The 25411-nt window shown below is 34.2% G+C and overlaps 1 protein-coding gene across 2 annotated transcripts in view; it reads right to left on the bottom strand.

The window, feature by feature from the left end:
* The window catches only part of KPNA5 (karyopherin subunit alpha 5), a 46256-nt gene extending 22686 nt beyond the window's left edge, over window positions 1-23570 (bottom strand). The window contains exons 1-9 of one of the 2 annotated variants that reach the window (XM_034669031.1): window positions 23334-23570; window positions 23014-23180; window positions 18288-18421; window positions 16776-16877; window positions 16557-16656; window positions 15490-15584; window positions 12217-12348; window positions 10402-10490; window positions 1916-2015 (exon numbers count right to left, since the gene is read on the bottom strand). In XM_034669031.1, coding sequence (XP_034524922.1) covers window positions 1916-2015; window positions 10402-10490; window positions 12217-12348; window positions 15490-15584; window positions 16557-16656; window positions 16776-16877; window positions 18288-18421; window positions 23014-23122 — 861 coding nt within the window. In that variant the 5' untranslated portion in view covers window positions 23123-23180; window positions 23334-23570. The remainder of the gene's footprint in view (window positions 1-1915; window positions 2016-10401; window positions 10491-12216; window positions 12349-15489; window positions 15585-16556; window positions 16657-16775; window positions 16878-18287; window positions 18422-23013; window positions 23181-23333) is intronic. The other variant, XM_019804724.2, reaches the window with a different exon arrangement.
* Between the last annotated feature and the right edge of the window lie 1841 nt (window positions 23571-25411).

Genomic DNA, 25411 nt, shown 5'->3' with positions numbered 1-25411 from the left:
ATATATATATATATATAATAACCATGTAATATATATAATATATATTATATATATTATAATTATATATTATTATATAATATATAATAACCATATAATAACCATGAATATATATATTATATATATATATATATATATAATTAGCAAGCCAATTCTACATATGCAAATCTAAACCTACAAATAACTGGCGAAGGATTCACCAACATCAGTTGAATTGACCCTTATTATCTACTCAAACAAAATATGAACATTTTCTTTCCTTTCAATTCTAGAATAATCATTGCCAAATGATGTTTTTATACATAATGCTTTAAAAAAACAAAAGGTCATAGAGGAGTACTTGTGTACCACATAAATATTCTTTTCCTTGTACTATACCCAGTTCAAATATTCATCCCTTATCCTTCTGCTATTAAAGTGAAAATTATTAAAAAAAAACCTTTTAAACTAACTAAGGCCATTGTTACAACATTATTTCAGGGGCGCCTGGGTGGCACAGCGGTTAAGCGTCTGCCTTCGGCTCAGGGCGTGATCCCGGCGTTACGGGATCGAGCCCCACATCAGGCTCCTCTGCTATGAGCCTGCTTCTTCCTCTCCCACTCCCCCTGCTTGTGTTCCCTCTCTCGCTGGCTGTCTCTATCTCTGTCAAATAAATAAATAAAATCTTTAAAAAAAAAAAATAATAATAATTTTGGGAGTGCCTGGGTGACTCATTAAGTTAAGCATCTGACTCTTGATTTTGGCTCAGGTCATGATTTCATGGGTCATGAGATCAAGCCCCACATGGTTGGGGGGGGGTCCATGCTCAGCAGGAAGTCTGCTTGAGATTCTTTCCCTCTGCCCCTCCCCCCGCATGCATGTGTGCCTTCTCTCTTCTCTCTCTCTCTCAAATAAACACAAATCTTTAAAAAAAAAAAAAAAAAAGAAATAATTTTGTTCCCCCTTTTATTTTTAGCATATTTTACAATGCTTTAAACTATCTTCTTAGTCATATTATGTACTTGTCAATAAACATGGGATAGAATAGGCATGGGTGGTTATGGAAAAATTTTATGAACTATGACTGAACCCATAACATGCTATGGGGTGTGGTAAAAGATCAATGGATGATGCTACCAATGAGATTTTAAAGTCATGTTGGTGGTTCAGATGAAATGTGGCTTAAAATCATGCATTTTTCAAACTGCAATGGTAATAGTATAAATGAGAAGGCATACCAGCTCATGCATCATATTTTTCAATTAGGAATTTATTATTTTTTGCCCCAGAAACTTAATTACTAAATTCTCACCAGATTTTGAGCTCTTCTTAGGGCTAGAGTCAATGTTCCCCTTTCATTCATAGATACTGAATTCAAAAGAAGTATAATGGCAGCCCAGAAATTTACCTACATTCTATTTTTTTAACATCTTATTGGTAAGAAAATGGAACTAGATTGGAAATTTATTAATAATCTATACTTTTAGCAGAATATGAGTAGATGGGGAAAAAGATATTCTAAACAGATAAAAAATACATTGGGAAAGCACAAGCCACTGGGGACTAATTACTTTTCCAATTTTATAACTAATAGTGGACCTGGATGAATTACCTTAACCTTTTTGGGGGCTTCAACTTCACTTATAGGAAATAAATGAGAAGAACTAAACTAGAAGATTTCTAAAGTCAACACTAACATACATAGACATCAAGTGACACTAGTTGCCAAGAGGCAATCATGAGGTAAAGTAAAAGTAGAAGAGAAGCTTCCTTTCTATTGTATATCTCTAGACTTTGTATATGTGCAAATGTTATCTAGTCAATAAAGAAAATGATTACTAAAAAAAGCATAAAGTTCCTTCAATCTCTAAAAGTCTATTATAAGGAGACTTAAAAGTGTATGTACATAGATTCCTTAATTTGTATATTTTAGTCATACCTTACTAAAGTTTGGAGGAGGGTTTTTGCCTCTACATAAATTTGAGAGGGCCCATACAGCATTTCTGGTTGTTGTAAGTCTGTTTGAATTTGTTAATAACCTGCCAAAAAAAAAAAAAAAAAAAAAAAANAAAAAAAGAAAAAGAAAGAAAAGAAAAAAGAAAATTGTCACTTTACATTCATTTCTTTTTTTTAGCTATTTTATATTATAAAATATAAAAATTCTCAATATATTTTATAGTCAAAGTGGTAAAGTAGGAAAAGGTAATTTAAAAATCATATATCTATCTCACCGCTTTATTTTTAAAATTCTGAATCTATGATCTGAACAGATCCTTACAAGACATAAAACATGTTCAAAATAAAGGGTATCATGGAAAATTGGCTGATTTACTTCTATATACTTTATTTTTTTTAAACCTTGACAGATTTATTGTTTTAAATCACAATATAAAGTAATAGATAATACGATTTTGAATATGAAATCTTTCCAATGGGACTTTAGAGGAGCAGAAAAGATAATGCATAAAGTCTTAGCAAAAGTAGCCTAAGCATTACAAATTAAGGCCAAATTATCTTAGTAAAAAAAAAGAAAAGATACCAAATATTGGGTTTGGTGCATAAATAAAATTATTTCTATATACTTTAAAAAGAGTATTAGATTACATTTTTTTAAACCATGAAAAAAATATGTTTCAGGAAGCAAGGAATACAGGGTCAGATTGAATGAAGATCAGCTACTGAGAAGAGATGTTTGTTTTGAACAGATTGTCAGCATTTTTGATCTGTAACCTGTTACAAGTATAGAGAAACTAGATTTTTAAAAAATCCCTATTCTGTAGTGACCTCAGCAAAAACAGTGGAGACAGTAACTCTGGCAGCCTGTTCCCTCCTAGAAACCAAAAAAACTTGGAAACTTTGTCAGGATCAACTATATCCGAAATCTTGAAGACAGTAAAAAGGTTATAGTAACCAAGAAAACTTTTAACTAAGAAAGGGCTACAATGTGGTAAGAGAGATTTGAGGCAGTATAATTTACCCTTTACTAACTCCCTCCCAAGTCTGGCAGCAGTCTTGAAGAAGAAAGCTAGAATTTCCACTGTGAATTCCTGGGTCCAAAAAGGAGCAAAAGAGACGTATTTCCAAGGAATTGTGTTTGTCTGTTTGATCTGTGTGGGTGCTGCCTGAAGGACTGCTGCAAGGGGCCTGCCTTTGTTTTGTATAACTGGGAACTCTTTCATTAAGATCAACAGATAAATTCTCATCAAAAACCATGGAGAACAGAAGGCAATGAGATTATATTTAAACTGCTAAAAGAAAGAGCTGTCATTTAAGAATTCTATATCCTGCAAAACTATCCTTCAAAATATCAATGAGAAAGTAAAAGATTCCCAGAAAAACAAAAGCGGAAAAACTCATCACCAGTAAATCTGCTTTACTAGAGCAACTAAAAGGAGTCCTTCAGGCTGAAGTGAAAGGACAATCAACAACAACTCAAAACCAGAAGAAAAAACAAACACCACTGCTAAAAATAAGTATACAGATAAATATAAAAGGTGGTAATTTTGATTTGTAATTTTTCTTTTTTTCTATATGACTTAAAAGACAAATACATAAAACAATAATTATAGATCTATTTTAATTGGCATACAACGTATAATGTTATTTCTGCCAAAACTTAAACTAGGGATAGGACAGAGATGTACAGGAGTGGAGTTTTTTCATAATATTGCAACTAAATTGGTTTTAATTCAAACAAGGTTACTGCAAGTTTAAGATGTTAACTGTACTCCCGGGACTGATCATTATGAAAATAACTAAAAAATATACAGAAAAGGAAATGAGAAGGGAATCAATACCATATCTTACCCCAAAAAATCAAACACAAAAGAAGGCAATAAGGAATTAAGAAACAAAAAGGAAATAAAACATACAGGAACCAACAAAATGGCAGAAGTCCTTCCGTGTCAGTATTTCTACTGAATGTAAATGGATCAAATTCTTGAATTAAAGGCAGTGACTGGCAGAACACATTTTTTAAAAACCCCAAGATAAACAAACAACAATCTATGAGCCATCCATAATGCACTCTACAAGATACTCACTTTACTTTTCCCCAAAGATCTATTTATTTTAGAGAGAGGGAGAGAGCATGTGCAAGAGCAGGGGAGGGGTAGAGAGAAAGGGAAAGAAACTCAAGCAGATTCCCCGCTGAGCACGGAGCCCCACATGGGGCTCAATCTCACAACCCATGAGATCATGACCTGAGCTGAAACCAGTAGTCAGATGCTTAACCAACGGAGCCACCCAGGCTCCCCTACAAGATACTCACTTTAGATATGAAGACAAATAGGCTGAAAGTGAAAGGATGGAAAAAGACATTCCATGCAAATAATAACCCAAAGAGAGCCAGGGGTAGTTACAGTAGTATCAGACAAATAGACTTCAAGTCAAAAATTATTTTAAAAGACAAAGAGGGGGGCGCCTGGGTGGCACAGCGGTTGAGCGTCTGCCTTCGGCCCAGGGCGTGATCCCAGCATTATGGGATCGAGCCCCACATCAGGCTCTTCCGCTATGAGCCTGCTTCTTCCTCTCCCACTCCCCTGCTTGTGTTCCCTCTCTCGCTGGCTGTCTCTATCTCTGTCGAATAAATAAATAAAATCTTTAAAAAAAAAAAAAAAAGACAAAGAGGAACATTATATATTGATAAAAAAAGTCAACCCATCATGAAGCTCTAACACTCATAAACTTAGAAGATGTAACAACACAGCAAAAATACAAAGCAAAAATTGACAGACCTGAAGGGAGAAAAACACAATTGTACAATCATAGTTAGAAACTTTAATACACTGTTTTTAGTAATGGACAGAATACCTAGATAGAAGATCAGTAAGAAGAAAAAGAGGACTTCAACAATGCCATAAACCAACTAAATATAAAAGACACCTATACAACATTCAACTCAGTAACAGGAGAATATATATTCTCAAGTGCACATTAAACATTCTCCAGGATATACTGTGTATTAGATCATAGAGCAAATCTGATATATTTTAAAAGACTGAAATCACACAAAGTATCTTCTCTGACCACCATGAAACTAAAAATCACTAACAGAAGAAAAACTGGAACATTCACAAATATGTGGGAATTAAAAAAACATACTTCTTAACCAATGGGTAAAAACAAAAAACACTCCCCAAAAATGAGGAAATTAGGAAATATCTTAAAATAAATGAAAATGAAAACAAACATATTTAAACGTAATAGGATACAGTGAAAGCAATGCTCAGAGAAAAATGTATAGCTATAGAAACCTACATTAAGGAAAGAAGATCTCAAATCATTAGCTCAAACTTCCAGCATTCTAAACCAAAAGCTAGCAGAAGGAAGGAAATAATAAAGAGCAGAAGAGTAAATGAAACAAAGAATAGAAAAACACTAGAGAAAATGAACTAAACCAAAAGTTGATTCTTTGGGGAAAAAAAATTAACAAAATTAACACCTTTACTTAGACTGACAAAAGAAAAGACTCAAAATTAAGAATGGAAGTGGGAGGGGCAGGCACCTGGGTGACTCGGTTGAGCATCTGACTCTTGATTTTGGCTCGGGTCATGATTGCAGGGTAATGAGGTTGAGCCCCACATTGGGCTCTGCATTCAGTCTGCTTGTCCTTTTCCTTCTGTTACCCGCTCCCCACCCCCGGAATAAGCACAGGTACACGCGTACGTTCTCTCTCTCTCAAATAAATAAATAAATAAATAAATAAATAAAATCTTAAAAAAAAAAAAGAATTAAAATGGGGCTATTACTACTGATCTTCTAGAAATAAGAATATAAGTATAAAAGAATACTATGAGCAATAGTAAGCCAACAAATTGAATAACCCAGAAGAAATGAACAACTAGAAACACATAAACTAACAAACTGATTCACAAAGACACAGAAAATCTGAATAGGCCTACAACGATTAAAGATATTGATCAATAATCAAAAACCTCACAATAAAGAAGAGTCCAGCACAAGATGGCTTCACTGGTAAATTCTACGAAACATGAGAAGAACTGAATCCTTCTCAACCTCTCCCAAGAGATAGAAGAGAACATTTCCTAACCTGTTTTATGAGCCAGCATTACCCCAATACCAAAGCCAAAGACACCACAAGTACAGACCAGTATTTCTAATCAATGCACATGGCGAAAATCTTCAACAGAATTCTAGGAAATTGAATCAAGCAACATATTAAAAGGGTTATATACTATGACCTAATGGAATTTATCCCAGGAAGGCAGAGATGATTCAATGTACAAATAATAAATAATATAATACACATTAACAGAATGAAGGGAAAAAGAACCCCAAAAACCATGTGATCCTGTCAATTGATGCAAAAAAAACCATTTAACAGAACCCAACACTCTTTCATAATAAAAACACTCAACAAACTAGGAATAGGAGCAAACTACCTCAACATGATAAGGAACATTTATGAAAAATTCACAGCTAACAACATACTCAATGGTGAGAGTGAAAGCTTTCACTCAAGATCCGAAACAGAACAAACCTGCTTTTGCCCTGTTATGCAACACTGTACTAGAAGCTCTAGCCAGAGCAATTAGGTAGGAAAAGGAATAAAGGCATCCAAATTAGAAAGCAATAACTGAAACTATTACTATTCACAGATGACATGATCTTGGATAGAGAAATCCAAGAAAATCCATAACAAAGCCTCACTAGTGCTAATAAATGAATTCAACAAAGGTGCAGGCTACAAGATTAAAACACAAAAACCAGCTGTATGTCTATACATTACCAATGAACAAGTCAAAAAAAATTTCATCTAAAATAGCATCAAAAAGAATAAAATACTTAGGAATAAATTTAACCAATTCTGTACACTGAAAACTAATTCATATGGAATTGCAAGGAGCCCTGAATAGCTAAAACAATCTTTTTTTAAAAAGATTTATTTATTTGAGAGAGAGAAAGAGAGACAGCATGCACAAGCAGGGGGAGGGGCAGAAGGGGAAGGCAAGGGAGAGAGAGGGAGAGAAAGAATCTCAAGCAGACTCCCACTGAGCACACAGCCCGACTCAAGGCTCAATCTCAAAACCCATGACACCATGATCTGAGCTGAAATCAAGAGTCGGACACTTAACTGACTGAGCTTCCCAGGCACCCTAATAGCTAAAACAATCTTGACCAAAAAAAGAAAACTGAAGGACTCACATATTCTGATTTCAAAATTTATCACAAGGCTACTGTAATCAAAACAATATGGTACCATTCAATAAGGAAAGAATACTCTTTTCAACAAATTATGCTGTGATAAGCAAATGCCCTCGCATCATATAAAAAAATTAACTCAAAATGCATCAAAGATGCAAATGTAAGCGCTAAGACTATAAGACTCTTTGACGAAAACATAAGGGCAAATATTCACGACCTTAGATTTGGCAATGGTTTCTCATATACAATACCAAAAGCATAAGCAACAAAAGGAAAAAAATATATAAATTGGATGTCATCAAAATTAAAAACTTTTGTGACTCAATGGACAATATCAAGAGTGAAGACAACCCAGAAAATGCAAAAAAAAAAAAAGTGTAAATCATTAATCTGATAAGAACGTATTCAGAATATATGAATTCTTACAACACAGCAACAAAAGACAAGTAACTGAATTAAAAATTATTCAAAAGACTTAACAGACATTTCTCCAAAGAAGATATAGATATAGCCAACAAACCTGTGAAAAGATGTTCAATATAAATCAAAGCAAAATGAGATACTACCTCACACCTACTAGGGTGGCTTAAGTCAGAATAACATGTTAACAAGTGCTGATGAGAATGCGGGAAAAGTGAAACTCTCACACATTGCTGGTGGGAATGTAAAATGGTGCTGCTGCTATGGAAAATAGTTTGGTGGTTCCCAAAAAGTTAAAGATAGAGTTACCATATGACTCAGTAATTCTATTCACTGGTATATACCTAAAAAGAATTAAAAACTACTGTTCAAACAAAATCTTGTATATGAATGTTCAGAGGAATACTATGTAATCAACAGATGGAAAATAAATGACCATCAACTGATGAATGGGTGAATAAAATGTGGTACATCCATACAACAGAATGTTATTAGGCCATAAAAATAATGAAGTACTGATACATGTTATAGTATGGATGAACCTTGAAAACAATATGCTCAGTGAAAGAAGCCAGATACAAAAGGTCACACAACATATGATTCCATTTATATGAAATATCCAGAATAGGCAAATCCATAGACAGCAAATTAGTGGTTTCCGAGAGCTGGGGCCAGGAGGAAATGGGACATGACAGCTTAATAGGTATTGGGGTTTCTGTTTGGAGTGTTAAAAGTTCTGGAACTAGACAGTGGTGATAGGTACAAAATACTGTTTAAGCCAATGAACTGTGCATTTTAAAATAATTAAAATGATAAATTTTATGTTATGTATATTTTACCATATACAAAAAAAATCTGCTCTACAGGTATTCCTATAGTCTTTAAAGCCTCCTAAAACCATAACTCATTTAGAAATAGAATAATTACACTGACTTTCTGTATCAGGGGTTGAGAAACTTTTTCAGTAAATATTTTAGGCTTTGCAGGTGTTTCTTGGCAGCAACTATTCAACTCTGCTGATGTAGCATGAAAGCAACCATAGCATTAAGTGAGCAAAGGGGAGTGATTGTGTTCCAATAAAACTTAATTTACAAAACAGGAAGCAGGCCAGATTTCGCTTGAAGCCTATAGTTGGCCAAGCTGTGTTGTATACTACTCTTCTTTATCTGTATTAATGAGGTTATTATATAAATTAAAATCAAATTAAATTAAAATAACAAATGTGTCAGTATATGAAATCCACAGTAGTGGAAGATTTACATTTGCTGAGAGACTTACGTTTACTGCAAATCAAATGAAGTAGAATGAAACAAACTAAAATTCACTCAAACTGAACTGATAAAACCATATACTAATAGAAGTTGTGCATTTACTTAATAACTAAAATGTGAATTTCAATGTGAATAGGTAATCCATAATCTTAATAAAAGCCAGTAACTCTCTTCCTTTTGCCCAACTAAAGTGAGAGCATCTGGTAGCTAAGTTGACATAATTTCTTTTTTACTACTTTTCTCAATTTTTTAATGAAACTTTCAAACTTTCTGTTTAAGCCTATTCATTTTCTGAAATTTATTATATTTATAACTGGCACTACATAGCTAGGTACTTTTTCTCCATTAGAGCTTTATTTTTTAGTTTGGTTTCTTTGGTCATGATTAAAAGCTCTTTAGAACATTTAATGGAATTAGAACTAAGAAATGCTTACTTACTATTTCAGAAACCATGACAAACTTGCGATATTAACAAATAAGAAAATGAGACAAAAAGCGAAAGTAAAAGGAAACAGTGCTCGGTGAATCTATGAACCATATAATCAGGCCAGAAAAATCTCAAACTGAAAGCTCAAGAGATACTTTAAATAGTAAGATTTTCAAAATAACTCTGATATTGAACTCTAAATCAGTATTTTCCGTTATACCTCAGCTAAATTCTCACATACTTTGGAACATCAACTTTGAATAAGCCCAAAGTTAATGCCATTATAGCAAGCGGTTCAGTGGCCTGCACATAGTTAAATATTCAATGTTAGTTGAGTGAAATGCTGTGAAATCACTCCGTCCGTGGAAAGTTATTCTCTCTAAAAGAATAAAATATCTTTTGCAAACTAGTAACTAAAAATTTATTCTTCCTTTCAATTCTTCAGCTTGGAGAGGATGGCTAATACCACAGGAATGATAAAATTTTTCCTTTTTACCATCTCCTCCATTTTTTTTCTTTTTCCCCACTTGCCAGTGGCATCTAGCCTAAAAAAAAGATCCTCTTACTGAATGATAACCAAGATGAATAAAGGAATCTATATTTCTAATAATTTTATGTAATTTCTGTAAAGGTCCTTACATTATAGAGTAATTGCTTTTTTAAGAAGTGTGTAAGGTATTTGAAAAAGAAACTACTAGATAACTCATTTAATTCTAATTCCGAAAGAAAAATCTCTTATGATATTTGTTTTCTGAATATTTCAACATCAAATATAAAAACCTGATATCCTAAATACATCATCTGTTCATGTACTAAAGATTCCCTTCTTTAGCAAAACTTAAATTTTTATTGTACTAAAACTACTACATATCCTTAATTTTGTAGAATTATTATTTCAGCACAGTAAACATCAAGTACACAATAAACACTGTTAAGTATGGCTTAAGAAAATATAAAAGACAGAAATGAGAAAATTGGAAATTTTTTTTGTTTGCTTTACTTACTTTTAAGCTATTGCTCTTGAAAATACCAAATTTATAAGCATCACTGAAGAACATAACTGTGCATGTAGAAATATAGTGTAGAATATAGTTTTCTTTTCTAAAACTAGTATTAATTTAATTGTGATGAAGTACTTACTCTAAAAGAGGTGGAAGTATTTCACAATTCAAAACAAAATCTCTGCACTCTGCATTGTCACCAGCAATATTACCAAGTGCCCAAACGGCCTTAGAAAAATGAGAAAAAAATACTGTTACAATATCTTAAATAAGATGCTCTCTCTTAAGAATGAGATTTCAGTACAAAATGAACAAAGTAATAGTTTCCAAGATATTAAAGAAAAGCTAAAACATGCTAGCAGGACAGTAAAGAAAGTTAAAAAGTACCATTTACTAATATTTTTAACCAACTGAAGGATGGGGTATTAAAATTTTTTCATTACATACTAGCGAAATGTTTATTTTGTTCAACAAAGAGACAGTCTGTCTACTCCAAATCTACACGAAGAGACAAAATATAATTTAGTGAATTTTGCAATCACCTATACTAGAGGTTTGCTCCTATGCCAAGGAATCCACTCACTGGGAAGGGACTAATTTGTAAAAGAAGGGAAGGAGAGACAAAATAAAGAAAAGTGAAGTCAAGCTACTACAAGAATTAGCTTGGATTGATCTCTGAAAATAAATTTAGAATTAGTCCAGGTTCATTATAATTTTTTAAATAATTTAAATAAAAGATCAAATTATTCACTTATTAAATTTCAATTAAATAACAAATAATGCAAATGCAAATTATCATTTCATTATATTCTCACTTCAAATTTTTCAAATAAGTGCAAAAGTAGACATAAGTTACTTTTTCAATTGGGAAAATTTTAACATTTAAAACATGAGTTAATATTTTTAACATCTACTCTAGGCCTAAGTTTATTTTCTATTTCTTAAGAAAAATCTTTTACAAGACAGGTGCCTTAACCAACTAAGCCACAGAGCCACCTTAAGAAAAATCTTATGAAGTATTGACATTTTTCACCCTGTGAAGTCTAATATTCTGTTGGTGGGGAAATTAGTATATATAACTTCTTTGGAGGTCAACATTGAAATACATAATAAAAACTTGAAAAATTTTTCTTTTACCAGGGTTAAGTCATTTTCCCTAATGAAATAATCAAGACACACAGAGATTGATAATCATGTTCATCGTAATATTAATAAGCTAGAAATAACTCTAATAGATAATAACAGAGGAAAAGATAACAAATTATCATTCATACCTGACTAGATAATGAGTAATCTGTAAAATTTTCTTGGAAGAATAATTAATGCCATTAGAAAAGGCTCCCAATATTAATTAAGTGGGGGGAAAAAAAACATGTGTGTGTGTGTGTATATATATATACACACATGTGTATATATATATATATATATAACTAAACAGATGAATAGAATGGTAGATCAACAGATCAATTTGCCATAAGAATAGTTCAAAACAAAAATACCAAAACATTTTATTTTCTTTCATTGGTACAAAGTATAAGTGATTAAATTTTCCCTCTTACAACAACTGTGAGAATTTATAATGTCTATTATAAACAGTTCCACTAAAAATAATGTGATATTTTAAAAAGAAACAACAAAATAATATATGTACATGCAAAGAATAAGGAGTCAGACCAGGCCAGGTTTAAAACTTGGTTCAGCCATTCACTGTGACTTTGGGTAAATCACTAACTTTTCTGAGTCTCAGTACGCTCTTTAAAAGTAGGAGTAGTAATTTCTGATACCTGAGATCACACTTACAGAGAACCCAGGATTATGCCTGAGACAGTTCATTCTGGCTTCCTTCTAACCTGACACTGAAGAGAAATTAATATTTCAATAAATGTAATGCATATGCAACTCTCAAGAGAACATCAAAATCTAGTAAATATAACCATTCGAATTAGAAACATACCTGCTCTTGCACATCTTCATGCTCTGAATTAAGAAGTTTGATAAAAATTGGAACAGCCCCAGTTTCAATCACTACCTTGGTATGCAGAAAAGTTCCAGATGCTATATTAGTTAATGCCCATGCAGCTTCAAACTAAGGAAAAACAAAGGTAGAATAAATGAAAGTATCAAAGAAATGTTAGAAAGAAAGGGAAGAATAGCAGGAGTAAAGAGTTAGCTGTACAACCCTGAAAGACTGATTTATGATTAATAAGATTAATCATATTTCATAAATAAAAACCCTGTTTTAAAAAAAGGACTCAATTTGGAAAAATAAAAACTGAGAAGCATATAATGAAACTTTTCAAAATCATGAACAATAAATGAACACCGCTGAAATTATATTTCACAGAACTACTAATGCTTACTATTTAGAGAGCCAGGTGTCCTAAAGCAAGCAGTTTAAAAATAAATGAGACACTACTTAATAGAGCAATAGTACATTAATGGAACTTAGAATCCTAAAAGGTACTTTTGTTTCCTTGGGGATGAATCATCTAGTTTCAGCCTCCTCATTTAAGAAATTAAGAAAATTAGAAGTCCAGAGACTTAGATGATTTGCTCAAAGTCAAAGAGTTCACTATTAGCAGAGCCACAGGGAGGACTTGTATTCCTATAAGCAACAGAACCTCTGAAAAGTCACTCATACAATTTTACTTAAATTTACATATATTTAAATATGATGGTTTTGTAACAGAAGAAACAGAAAATTCAACCCATGGCTCCCAAACGATAACTAGCAAATTACTGAAAATGATCTACGAATCCACAGGCAAACTAAGGAGTGACTATGACTTTAAAAATATTTGGTACAGACAACTTTTCACATGAAAGGTACATATCACTATGATTAATAAAATAAAAACACATCCAAAAGCATTACTGAAAGGCACGAAAAGCAGTTACTATTATGTGTAAGACTAAGTTTTTAAGGGAGGAATTTATGTTGAAAAAAAAGAAAAAGACCATAGTACTAACCAATTATAAAGAAACAAACTAAAGGAGAATTAAAAGATTACGCCATAAAATTCTACTAGGTATCCCCAGGAGAAAGCATTAGAGAAGAGTGGTGAATTCACAAGCTGACAAAACAGATAATTAACAATAAAATGAGTGAGATGACTAAGTGGGGAACTGCAGCAAACTAGAGAGCATGACTATGATTTTTCTAAAAAGAAAGGAAAAAAAAGAAGTAACTTTCTAAAAAGCAGGGGGCACAACTCCTATTCAGCCCCACCAGATCTTTACTGTGTGGCAGTAATGCCAACTCCTCTGATTTGTCAACAGAAGCCAAAAATCTAGATTTTCATATGAACTTCTCCAATATTTTAAAGGCCAATATCTAACTCACATTTTTAAAACATATGCAGGACAAACAAAACTTGTTTGTAGGCCAATATGGCCTGTAGGCCCCCAGTTGGAGACCTCTTTGACAGACCAAATCTGAACTAGCATATTTCATATGAACGTGGGGTAATACGGCAACGCTATAGTTATCCCAAGACCACACTGTTGAATTTCAATAAGTTTTAACTGCAGTGATTAATAAATGCCGAAGTCCCCAGTATTCTTCTTGAATACTCTATGCTTTTTGCACATGCTGTTCTCACAACTGATATTAATTTTCCTTTCTTCAGGTTCATCCTCACAACTAGCCACATAATACTACATTTGTGAAGTCTTCTTCAACTTCCCCTACACAGATGAGTTATTACACTGTCTGTGCTCCTGAAGCACTTTGTTTATAGTTCTGTTACAGCACTAAGCATGCTATGGCATCACAGATCTGTTTACGTTTGTCTTCCCCACAGAGTGAAGAATTTCTGCAGAGGGGGACAATATTTTAATTTTGTAATATAATGTCTTATACACAATGTATGGCTTAAACTAACACTCAATTTTATTTATTCATATTTACTAATTTCCTCTTTCATTCATTTAGAATTAAGAAGCCAAATAATAAACTAAATATTAGGAGGCTTGGGTTTTAGTCTGAACTTGAGGCTTAAATATAAAGCAAATGGACCAGAAGTCATGACCTCTAGTCCTTACAGAGCTAACACCTAAGGACTTTGAAAACTAATGGACAGTATTATTATATATAACACAAAGTGGCTTTTTCCTGACATCCTTATTGTAAACACTCTCAAAATTTTTCAGCATAAAAATTATGATAGGTAATATTCATGTATGCAACACATTCCTTTGCTTATTATCTAAAATGTGAGGAGCTTTCCCAAATTATTCAATTAACTGCAACACTATTCTAAGTTGTAATTTCAACAACTATTACCCAAATACCAGTAACAATCTTTCATTACTGACAATAGCGCTGATAAACTAGGTGTAGGTCTTGTGTAATTCCTGATAGATGTAACTTCACACTGTATTCCTACTTAAGAATATATATGGCAATGAAATCAGGAAAAGCAATCTTTCTTAAAAAAACAGTAAAATATTTACAAACTGCAGTAATTTACTATTAGCAGCCAATTATTTGGAAGACATCTTACAACAGTCACTGCAGTATAACTGAGAAGCAATGCTCATTTCGACAAACCTAACTTTGGTCACATTTTTAGTAGATTTTACTGATTTCATTATTTAAAAAAAAAAAAGAGCTAATCAATCAGATAAAAATGTTTTAAAAGGTAAAAGAGTTTATACTAAAAAGTTACAACCCTAATTAACTAAGAGCCCAAAAAAAAATGTACCCATTAACATTTTAACTTGAGGTTTTTGTTTTTTTTTTTTTAAAGATTTTATTTATTTGACAGAGAGAGACAGACAGCGAGAGAGGGAACACAAGCAGAGGGAGTGGAAGAGGAAGAAGCAGGCTCCCAGCAGAGGAGCCTGATGTGGGGTTCGATCCCAGAACACCAGGATCATGCCCTGAGCCGAAGGCAGACGCTTAACGACTGCGTCACCCAGGCGCCCCTAATTTGAGGTTTTCTAAACGAAAAAGTTATTAAAAGTTGACAACTACAAAATTTTTATTAACATTACAAATAATTTTATATGGTTTTCCCAAAATTGTTTTAATGAAATAATAGTCCCTAGAAAAAACTAGCATCGCAAACATGACTAAAGCAGGACAGGCGGTACTACCTTTTCCTTTAATTGCCAAGTACTTCCTGAATGCTTACAATGTATTTAGTATTGTAGAAGTTCACTAGAAAATTTAATTATATGTTATTTCTGGAAACAGATTAAGAAAGAAAACTTTAGAACGCACCTGTAAAGTACAATTTTCATTTCTTTCAAGAAATTTCACAAATCTCTGTACAACTCCTGGTTTCTGTATAACCTGATCAATTGGTGGATTAGGTTCTAAAAATTAAAGAAGAATTGTTATTACAGACACAGACAATAACCTGGTCCCTCTGTCAATTAACAAGATGCACGAAATAACCCTTTCCTAGGTTTCACTGACCAAATTTAAAAGCCTTAGGTGCATTTAACTGAAGTAAATAAATGTTCTCATAATTGCAATGTTTACTGGAAAGCAAATTCTTTTTCGTTAATCATAGTAAGAAAAATTAGTAAATATTTCCTACACAAATATTTAAATATTGTAAGTTGAAGGCTATTTAGAAGGTCATCTTGACAACATGGAGTATTTCAGTCTAATACTCAAAACAGCAACTGACCCCCTAATCCTATATAAGCATACCCCACTTTCCAGGGATGTCTCCTTCCCTATCAACCATTATCTAATGGTTCTCAACCAAACGATATTCTATGCTGTCAGTGTACCATTCATTATTCACAGAAATGCTACTGGACTGTAGGATTCTTCACAAATTTTCATGAAATGCAGAGGGCTTTTGAGGATCATAAAATCTTTAGGAAATTTTAAAACAAAGATATTCAAAATTAAAACCAAGATATTTCAGTTACTGGCAATCTAAGTATCAACAACTCTTCCTTCTCCCTTGGCTTCAACAAAAAGTATGCTCTTGCGGTTCTCCAGGAACTTCTCTGTTAGTGTTCCCTATTTATGTAACAAAAAGGATAAAAAAGACTTCCTTTAGGGTTCCCTGGCTGGCTCAGTCAGTAGAGCATGTGACTCTTGATCTCAGGGTTGTGAGTTCAAGCCCCACATTGGACATGGAGCCTACTTTAAATAAATAAATAAACTTTATAAAAAATAGATCTTACTTACAAGTATATTTTAAAGAAAAATTAAGACCTACTGACTTACTGACAATGAAAGTGTCTTAAAATAAAAAATACCTAATAAATAAAACTCTATTACAGAATCTTTTAATATCAAATAAGCATATTGAAAATAATTCTTGCCTTTAGAAAGCAGCTTTCTAAATTTCTGTGTTGCTGTTAGCTGTTGATCAGCATTGTTAGAAAAAATCATCTGAACCATATCTGTGGTGATAACTTCCTCCTAAAACATAGAAAATATAATTCATCATTTAAATATTTTACATGAACAATTGTTGCTATACCCTCTATCTCTGAAACATCGTTGAAGTATAATTTGAAATACACTTTTGTAATATCTACCTCTGGAATGGGTACAGTGGAACTGATATCCGGATCCTGGATAGGACTTTCTAGCATAGATTCATCATTTCTGGGCAAAGAGACATTTCTGCGTTTGAACAACTGTAATAAAGAGAAATCACTTTATCCACTGGGCTTTCCATAAAACACTAAATTCCCATAGAATTATATTTTTCATTTAAGTGAACAAAACAAACTGATCATTTAAAATTCTAAATATTTAGTATTTCTCAATCACTATTCCATGAAGACCTAAATTATCTTTGAGAAGTTAAATTCTCCTGGCTTGGTTAGCTCTTACCTGCAGATTGCTTTGGGTCATTCTTAATCTCAGGTCTTTTACCCATGGCCGGTCCCATAGGTGAGTACACATTTATGTTTTATAGCATTTGGAAAAGCACATATGCTCACACTGGTATATGAGATGTCTAAGAATTTTTCCAAGAAAATCTTCATTAAAAAGCAAATTAGTTACATGGGAGAAATACTGTAGTATATTAACAAACTCATATCAGATTAATAAGGAATAGAGAACAACTCTGAGGAAATATGGCCCTATCCTTTTTATTTCAGCAATGAATAAAAACAGAAAAAAAAAAAAAAAAAAAAAGAATGAAGCATAGTGAGGTCACTGAGGGAGATTTATGGATACATTTCCTATACCAAAATAGAAAAGAAAAAAAATCTGGTATATTCTTTTTGATAGCTAAAGAAATACTGTTCTTCAACCTGTATACAGTTCTTTCTAATCATTCATTCAACAGATTTTTTTTTTTTTGAGTCCCTACTATAATAAAGTAGGGACTGTGCTAGATACTATAGATAGGGAGATGACAAATCATTTTTCTAAAACAGGCCTTTCTCTACTTTTATCATTGCTAGTCCTTTCTACACCTTAGTTTTTAATTCATGCTGTGAGGACTATACCCTCTTAATTATAAATACTTCTAAATTTGAGCATGTCTTGGAATGAAAAATGTTGAGATGCACTCTTTTAAACGATTTTTCTATTCCTTATGTCACATATACAAAGTTCAAAATGGAGAAGGCTAAGAGAGCTAGCTGGCTGATGAGACTATAGAAGGAATAATATGAGTAGCATAGGAAGAGGACTGTAATTAACTTAGGAGCAAGACCTATGAAAACCACAAAGCAACAAATGAATATGATGTTTTTTGGGGGGAGGAAATTTTACAATGACAAATGGAAGTGATCTAAATAGGTTCAAGAGTAAAAAATTCTTAAAACAGGGATAAAATATAATTAACATAAAAGGTTTATCAATAAAACAGAAAAGCTGTTCCTCTCAGTGATTAAAAATAGAACAGGATTCTGATTCATAAATTATTCCTGGAGTCTAATAAATTAAAGAATAGATTTATTTATATTCAATTTCCTAAAAACACTTTTTCATTTTAAGTCATCTAAAAATAAGCAGTAATAATGTAACTTCTAAAATCTATATAATGATGTTTCTGTGTTAAACAGATTAAAATATTTTAAAACACCTACCTGTTCTTCCCTTTTTTGTTTTCGAAGCTGTATTCCTTCTTCTTCTCTTCGTCTACGCATCTCTTGGGGATTTAGGGCTTTATTCTTGTAACTTTTCATTCTATAGTTATCTTTCCCTGGACTAGCCATGGCATCTTAAGGTTAGGAGAGAAGAAAACAGATACTGATAATTCTCAAAACAACATGAGATGTTTATTAGGAGAACTAAGATCATGCTTACTGCTTAAATAGACCAACAAAATCAATTCTGAAAATTATGTACAAAGAATACATTCCCTCATTCCCATATCAAAATTAGAGCAAAGTGACTAAACATTTTTGGACTAAACTATCAAACAAATAATAGATTTTGGTCTAAACACAGATAAAGTCATTACCCTAACTTCACTGATTTTAAGATGCACTCCCCAATGCCTGGTGTTTTAACCTTTCTGAAGTGGGATGCATCTTAAAATCACTGTCAGCCAGGATATAATCAATCATGAAATAGCTGGGTAAAAAACTTCTAAATTACAGCTCCTGGCAAGATTAAAAGATAGCCAGAATGAAGTATCTTATTTTCAATGGAATTTGGTATTAGGCTTCAATAAGCATCCCTCAAATAGTTTTGGGGGTCTGGCTTCCTTCACTTATTTAAGGTTCTGTCTTCATAAGTAAGGCTGCATGGGTCATGACTTCAGTCATGACTGCAATACTAATTTGCAAATGAGGCTATAATTACTTCTTTTAAAATAGTGAAATCCTTGTATACTTTATTTTTAAGTAGTTTTATTATAAATGTATTTGAAAAGTTAACATTTATATAAACACATTCTTACAAGTACATTTATAATATTTTACATAACATTTTACATTTAAAATAATATAATTTTACTTTTAGAAACCAGAGAGAATGTTGTGATCAATTAACACTTACGAAGTAAACAAGAAAAGGAAAGGCTGGCATTTATCTGCCATCTCTGATGTTGAAGATAGACTAATGAACTGGCAAATTATACTCTAAGTAGTAAAGTACACTAAAACATATGCATTAAATCCTGTGAGGGCACAGAAGACACAGTAACTAACTGTGTCTTAGGGAGCTCTGACAGTTATCTTAAAAGAGCAAAAATTTGTCAGGGAAGAGGGTGAAAAGGAAAAATCGGGAAGGAATAAGCATTTCAAGCAGAGGGAATATATGCAAAGGCAAAGAGCTCCTGCAGAAGACTGGAATAAACACAAAACAGTAAGAGATTAAGTGTGCCTAAACAAGAAGATTTGTGGGAGAAAGGGCAGGAGATAAAGCTAGAAAGGTAACTAACAACACATATGGTTCCTGCAATCAGGCTGAGAAATTTGGACTTGATCCTAATAACAATTAAAAAAATTAAAGAGAAGATTGTTTCAAACTTTGATGATGAAGACCTGAACTAAATTAAATTAGCAGCTACACTGGAAAAGTAGAAGACTGGTTGATTTCAGAAACATTGCAGAAATTGATTGAATAAGAATTAGAGACCAAATAAAGGTAAGGAATATGTGGTGAAGAAAAAAAAAGTAGTTTAGGACGACTCCACGGTTTTTAGCTTGATCTATTTCGGTTAGGCAACAAAATAAGCCAAGACAGGGAATAAAGATGGAGTATCAGAGAGATGGTTTTGTTTAATTGCTTGTTTTTGAGATGAAAACAGTGAATTGCTTAATTTTTTTTAAAGATTTTATTTATTTGTCAGAGAGAGAGAGGAAAAGAGAGAGCGCAAGGCAGGCAGAGGGAGAGGAGGGCCCCCTGCTGAGCAATGAGCCGGATGCGGGACTTTATCCCAGGACCCTGGGATCATGAGCTGAGCAGAAGGCAGACACTTAACCGACTTAGCCATCCAGGCGTCCGCATTTTTAAATTTATATACAGAAAAAAAAAATCACTCTTTCGTTATAAAGTTCTATGAATATGACAAATGCACAGGCATAAAACTACCACAATCAAGATACAGAACAGCTCCATGCCCGCTAAAAAACCTGGTCATGCTGCTCCTATTAACCCCTCTCCCACCCTTAATACCTGGTAACCACTGATTGATTCTCTATCTTCACAGTTCTAACTTTTCCTGAATTTCACATAAATGGAATAATAACAGTATATAGTCTTAAATTGGCTTCTTTTATTTAGCATAGTGTATTTGTGAGACCCATACTGTTGGCATATATTGATAATTTATTCCTTCTTATTGTTGAGTAGTGAGTAGTAATCTATTGCATAGATATTCCACAGTTTATCCATTCATTAGTTGAAGGACATTTAGGTTGTTTCCAGTTTAGTGCAGTTATGAATAAATCTGTTATAATATTCACATACAGGTTTTTGTGTAAATATAAGTTTTCATTTGTCTCGGGTTAATATTTAGAAGTAGGACTGATGGATAATATGGCAACTGTATGCTTCACATTTTATAAAGAACTGCCAAACTGCAAAGTATTCCGTCAGCAATGTATAAGACTACCTGTTGCTCTATGCTCTGTCTACACTTAGTATTGTCAGATTTTGTTGGTAATTGTAGCCATTCTAATAGATGTATAGTAACTTTCATTTTAAACGTGTTATATTTATATAATACTTAGGGCACATACAGGAGATTAAGACCTATAGATGGTTAAAAGTATGGGTCAAGGGGCACCTGGGTGGCTCAGTAGGTTAAGCATCTGCCTTTGGCTTGGGTCATGATCCCAGGGCCCTGGGATGGAGCCCCACAGCAGACTCCCTGCCCTGCTTCTCCCTCTCCCTCTGCCTGCCACTCCCCCTGCTGGTGCTTGCTCTCTCTGTCAAATAAAATAAATAAAATCTTAAAAAAAAAAAAAGTATGGGTCAAAACTCAGGAAGAGTCCTAATAGATCATTCAAGATCATGCAGAGCTATAAAAGAAAGATAGCCAAGGGAGAAATCCTGAGAATGTTTGTTTACCTTTGAGTGGGAAAAGGAAAGAGCAAAGGAAACCAAAAAGAAATAGGTCAGAGAATCAGAGGACAGTAAGAGTCATGAAAGAGAAAGGAATTCAAAAGACAAAGGAGTATTTCATTTGCAGTAGCACTAAAAACAAGCCACTCAATTTATTCATTTATTGTTTCATCCAGCAAATAAATTTAAGTGCCTACAATAAGCCAAGTACCACATGGGGCATAAGATCTGATTATTAGGTCACTGGTAAAGATTAGGGAGAAAAATTTCAATAGTGGTGAAGCTAAAAGTAGAATAGGCTGAACACTTCAGAATGATTTAAAAAGTACTTTGTGCCTTTGAACCGAACACCTGTACATTCTAGCAATTAAAGTATATTTATGATCGACCAAAATCCTTCCTTAAAGTATTTAATGAATTGATTTCAACAATACTGTGTGGACCTACAAATACTTATCATTAGAAAAAGCTCAGTCCAACTTTATTAATAATAACAATGTTCAGCAATATTCCCTAAGTATTTCATATATAAAAATTCTGTCTCATTAATATGCAACTAATGAATCGTTGAACACTACATCAAAAACTACTATATGCTGGCTAAATGAACATAATAAAAATAAATAAATACACACATAAAATTAATAGAAAATTTTTAGAAACGAATAGTTTTAAAAGGTAAAGAAACAAGTTCTAATATTTTCTCCCCATATCTGATTCAATTACCTTGTGCCTCCACAACCTACACACTGGACACTTCTTCTAAAACCATTAATCTAGGTGACCACATTAAAACCTTTAATATAAATATGTTAACCGAATAAAATCTACCCCCAATAACTTATATATCATTTGTTCCTTTTTCTGATGTATTACTAACTTCTAATTTAACACTTGCATCCTCACTGCAGTTGCTTTAAAGGGGATATAAAGTCCAAGAAAAATCATCTCTAAAAGTGCCCGACCCAACAGGACTGTTCCCTTTTCTCGAAAATAACTTTAAAGACTGTATTTCAAAGGTTGCTATCTCATACCAGTTATTTTAAATATAAGAAATGCTATTCAGATACTTTGAATCCCCAACAGAGGGATTTTTTTTTTCAGTCATAAGCTTCTTTTTCACTCAGCTCTTTGAAGAATTGTTTTGAGGCTGGGAAAGTAACAGGAATTTGAACTTTTTCTAGTACCCACTAACGGAATTTCATATTAGTAAAATTATAACATCGGTAGAAAAACGTTAAGTGTGCTGACTAGAGCCGCTACAACCAAACAAGCAGTACTTAAAAGACAGAAAGGACAGAGCTGTTTCTTGTTTACCAAGAAAGTCGCTCTCTTACAGCATATGAATCACTGAGTGCTGTAATTAAGAGACATTAAGTCAGAGGTTTGTTTCTAAAAAATGTTTTGACAGCCTAAGAGTAAATGCTGATGTACTCTTTTGAAGTATCACTATCCCGTTTCATAGCTTTCAAATCCTTCATGTCTTATGCATTACCGAGGACACACTCATTAAATTTTCATCTTGGAAGGGAGCTGACAGGCTATTAGAGAGAAGCATCTAACCCACCCTTGCCGGCGTCGATACTGAGCCCTCCGAGGCACCTGCATTCAGGTGGAGGGCAGCGGGCGGACCGCGTTGGTGGGACAAGTAGCCCCCCACCCCCACCCCCCAGGGCCACCGCTGCCGTATTCTGGACACTACGGAACTTCTAATACGCTGCCGGACTCACATAGACGCTGAGTCCCAGGAGTGAATGGCAACGTTTGACAAGACCCTGTACCGAGAACAAGAGCTACCAAGGCACGGAGAAGCAGAACGGCAGGAGGAGGAGCTCGGCCGTTTAAGGCTCCTTCCCAGGGCCGGTCTGGCTGGCTGCGAGAATCTGTATTCCCTGCACCTTCGCATCAGCAAGGAATAGGTCCGGCTGCCACGCCCCCGCCACCGCGGTCTCCCTCAGAGGAACCTGAGCAAAAAAAAAAAAAACCTGGCAGCATGGCCTGGTCCTCAAGCCTTCGCAAGGAAATGGGTAAGTAAAGACAGTGGCCCCTGGAATCAGTAACTCCCAAAGGGTCAAAACCCGAGGTTCACCCAAACTGGCCTGTGTCACTCCACTTACCCATTAATGTGGCAATACCCGGTGTCTTAACTTCCCGGTTCCCGGTTGCGGCGTCCGCTGCAGGTAACAGTGGGGTCGCCACTCCGCCCCTAGCGTTGAGCGTAGCAACAAGGTTCGCAACTCAAGATGGCGGCTACCTGCGCCCCTTCCCCGAGACCCCGAGGCTCGGCTCCCAGAAGCCCTTGCATGCGGCGACCGCAGAGGTGGCGGCGGCTGCACAGACCGGCGGAGGGGCGGAGAGAAGCGAGTGCCCCAGCTCCACCCACAGAAAGAGGAGCCGGCCCCCGCGCTGACTTCGGGATTTTAATCGGGCGCGGTCGCGGTGGCAGCAGTGTGTCCTAACGCCGTAGTCCTCTGGGCGAGCTCTCATTCATTCACTTTTTCTTTGATTTAGTTTATTTATTCAGTCATTCATCCTACAAGATAGCATTGATGGAGGGCCTAATCTGTGCTAGGCACTGTTTTAGATATTAGAGCTGCTATAGTGTGCACAACGGAAAAATTCCAACCTCGTGGAGCTTTACAGAGAAAGGCTCTTTCCTTCTTCAGCTGCATTAAACTCTTCCTGTATGTCCTGCTCATTTGTTTCAAGCTTTTCAATTTGCCATTTACTTAAAATTTGGATTCTATAACATCTGTGGATTTTTAACAAAAGGTAGTCACTAATACATGAAATAAATAATTCCCAATAAAGAATTCTAAATTGTTATAACACACATAAGCTTTGTAATCCACCCTGGATTTCAACAAACAGCATTGAAAAGAGACTATCATCTAGAATATAGAAGATAAATAACACATGCTTCCTGCCCTGAGGAAGATCTTGTTTTCTATCTCTTGTTCTTTTTGTTTTCTTTTCTGAGAAATGTCTTGGGTTATCTTCCAGCTCTGGATTTAGATGGATGGATGGATGGATGGATGGATGGATGGATGGATAGATAGATAGATAGATAGATAGATAGATAGATAGATAGATAGATTCTGCTATTGTATTTTTTAATTCTGCTATTGTATTTTTAATCCCAAGAGCTATTTCCTATTTTTGATTCAGGAATCAAATATCTTTTTTTTTTGTCTCTCTGAAGATATTAATTGCAGTTTCCTTGAAGTATTTTTTTTCTCCTTTATTCATTGTCTCTGATTCTTCAAAGTGTTTTTCCTTTTTGATCATTTTGGTTTTCATCTTTCCTGCCACAGCCTACTCCAATGCCTGGTGATCCTTGAGTATCCGTTCATATTTAAGAGTGAGACACTGAAGAAAACTGTAAACTTGTGTATCAGCTGATTGTTTACTTGCCAATTGTTGGCTTCCCTACAGAGTAATAACATGGGATCTTGGCTGTTTCATTGGAGGACTTTCTAAAAGCCCTTATCTGTAGGTCTTTTCTCTCAGACCAATGACTTTCCCCGGAGAAGAATTTTTCTAATCTCCTGACTAGAAAGCACATCAGACATGAGAATGGATGTGGGGGGGGAGGAGGGAATGGCCTCATAATTCAGTACTTAGCTTTCACTGTTCCCCACTTACAGTCCAACACCTTGACACACCCTCTCCCCCACTCTTAGATGTGCATTTCTGACCTAATAGCCTTTCTGGTTCGTTTTCTTCATGAAACCAAACGTATAGCCTTCTGTCTTGGAAGGAAGATCCATCACTTGGCAACCTGGTAATGGAGGAAATCTGGAGGTAGAGGGCTAACTGCTCTTTATTCAGACTTTTCAGCAAAGTGTTCCTCTTTTCAGGCCCAGTTTTAGTATCTTTTTCAGAAGTATCTGGTCTTTAATTTCTGAACATTTCCAGAATTCCAGTGTATAAACCGATTTGTTTTTGTTGACTTCTCTTAGCCAAGTTAGTTACTACTCATCCATCCTTTTTCTAGCTTTCAAATGTTATTAAAATCTCATTAACATTTATTTTTTATTATTTTTATTCTTCTGTCATTTTAGTAGATTGTGAGGCAGGGAATATAGGTGTACATGTTCAGTCTGCCATATTGAACCACAAAATCTGGAATATACTGTGCATTATCAGATTATGCCACTCTCCTGTTTAAATATTCCAATAATTTTCTACAAGA

The sequence above is a fragment of the Ailuropoda melanoleuca genome, chromosome 10 (genome assembly GCF_002007445.2).
Source record: "Ailuropoda melanoleuca isolate Jingjing chromosome 10, ASM200744v2, whole genome shotgun sequence".
Taxonomy (NCBI): domain Eukaryota; kingdom Metazoa; phylum Chordata; class Mammalia; order Carnivora; family Ursidae; genus Ailuropoda; species Ailuropoda melanoleuca.
Note: the sequence above shows the minus strand (reverse complement) of the source record. Positions and strands in the feature narration are given on the sequence as shown.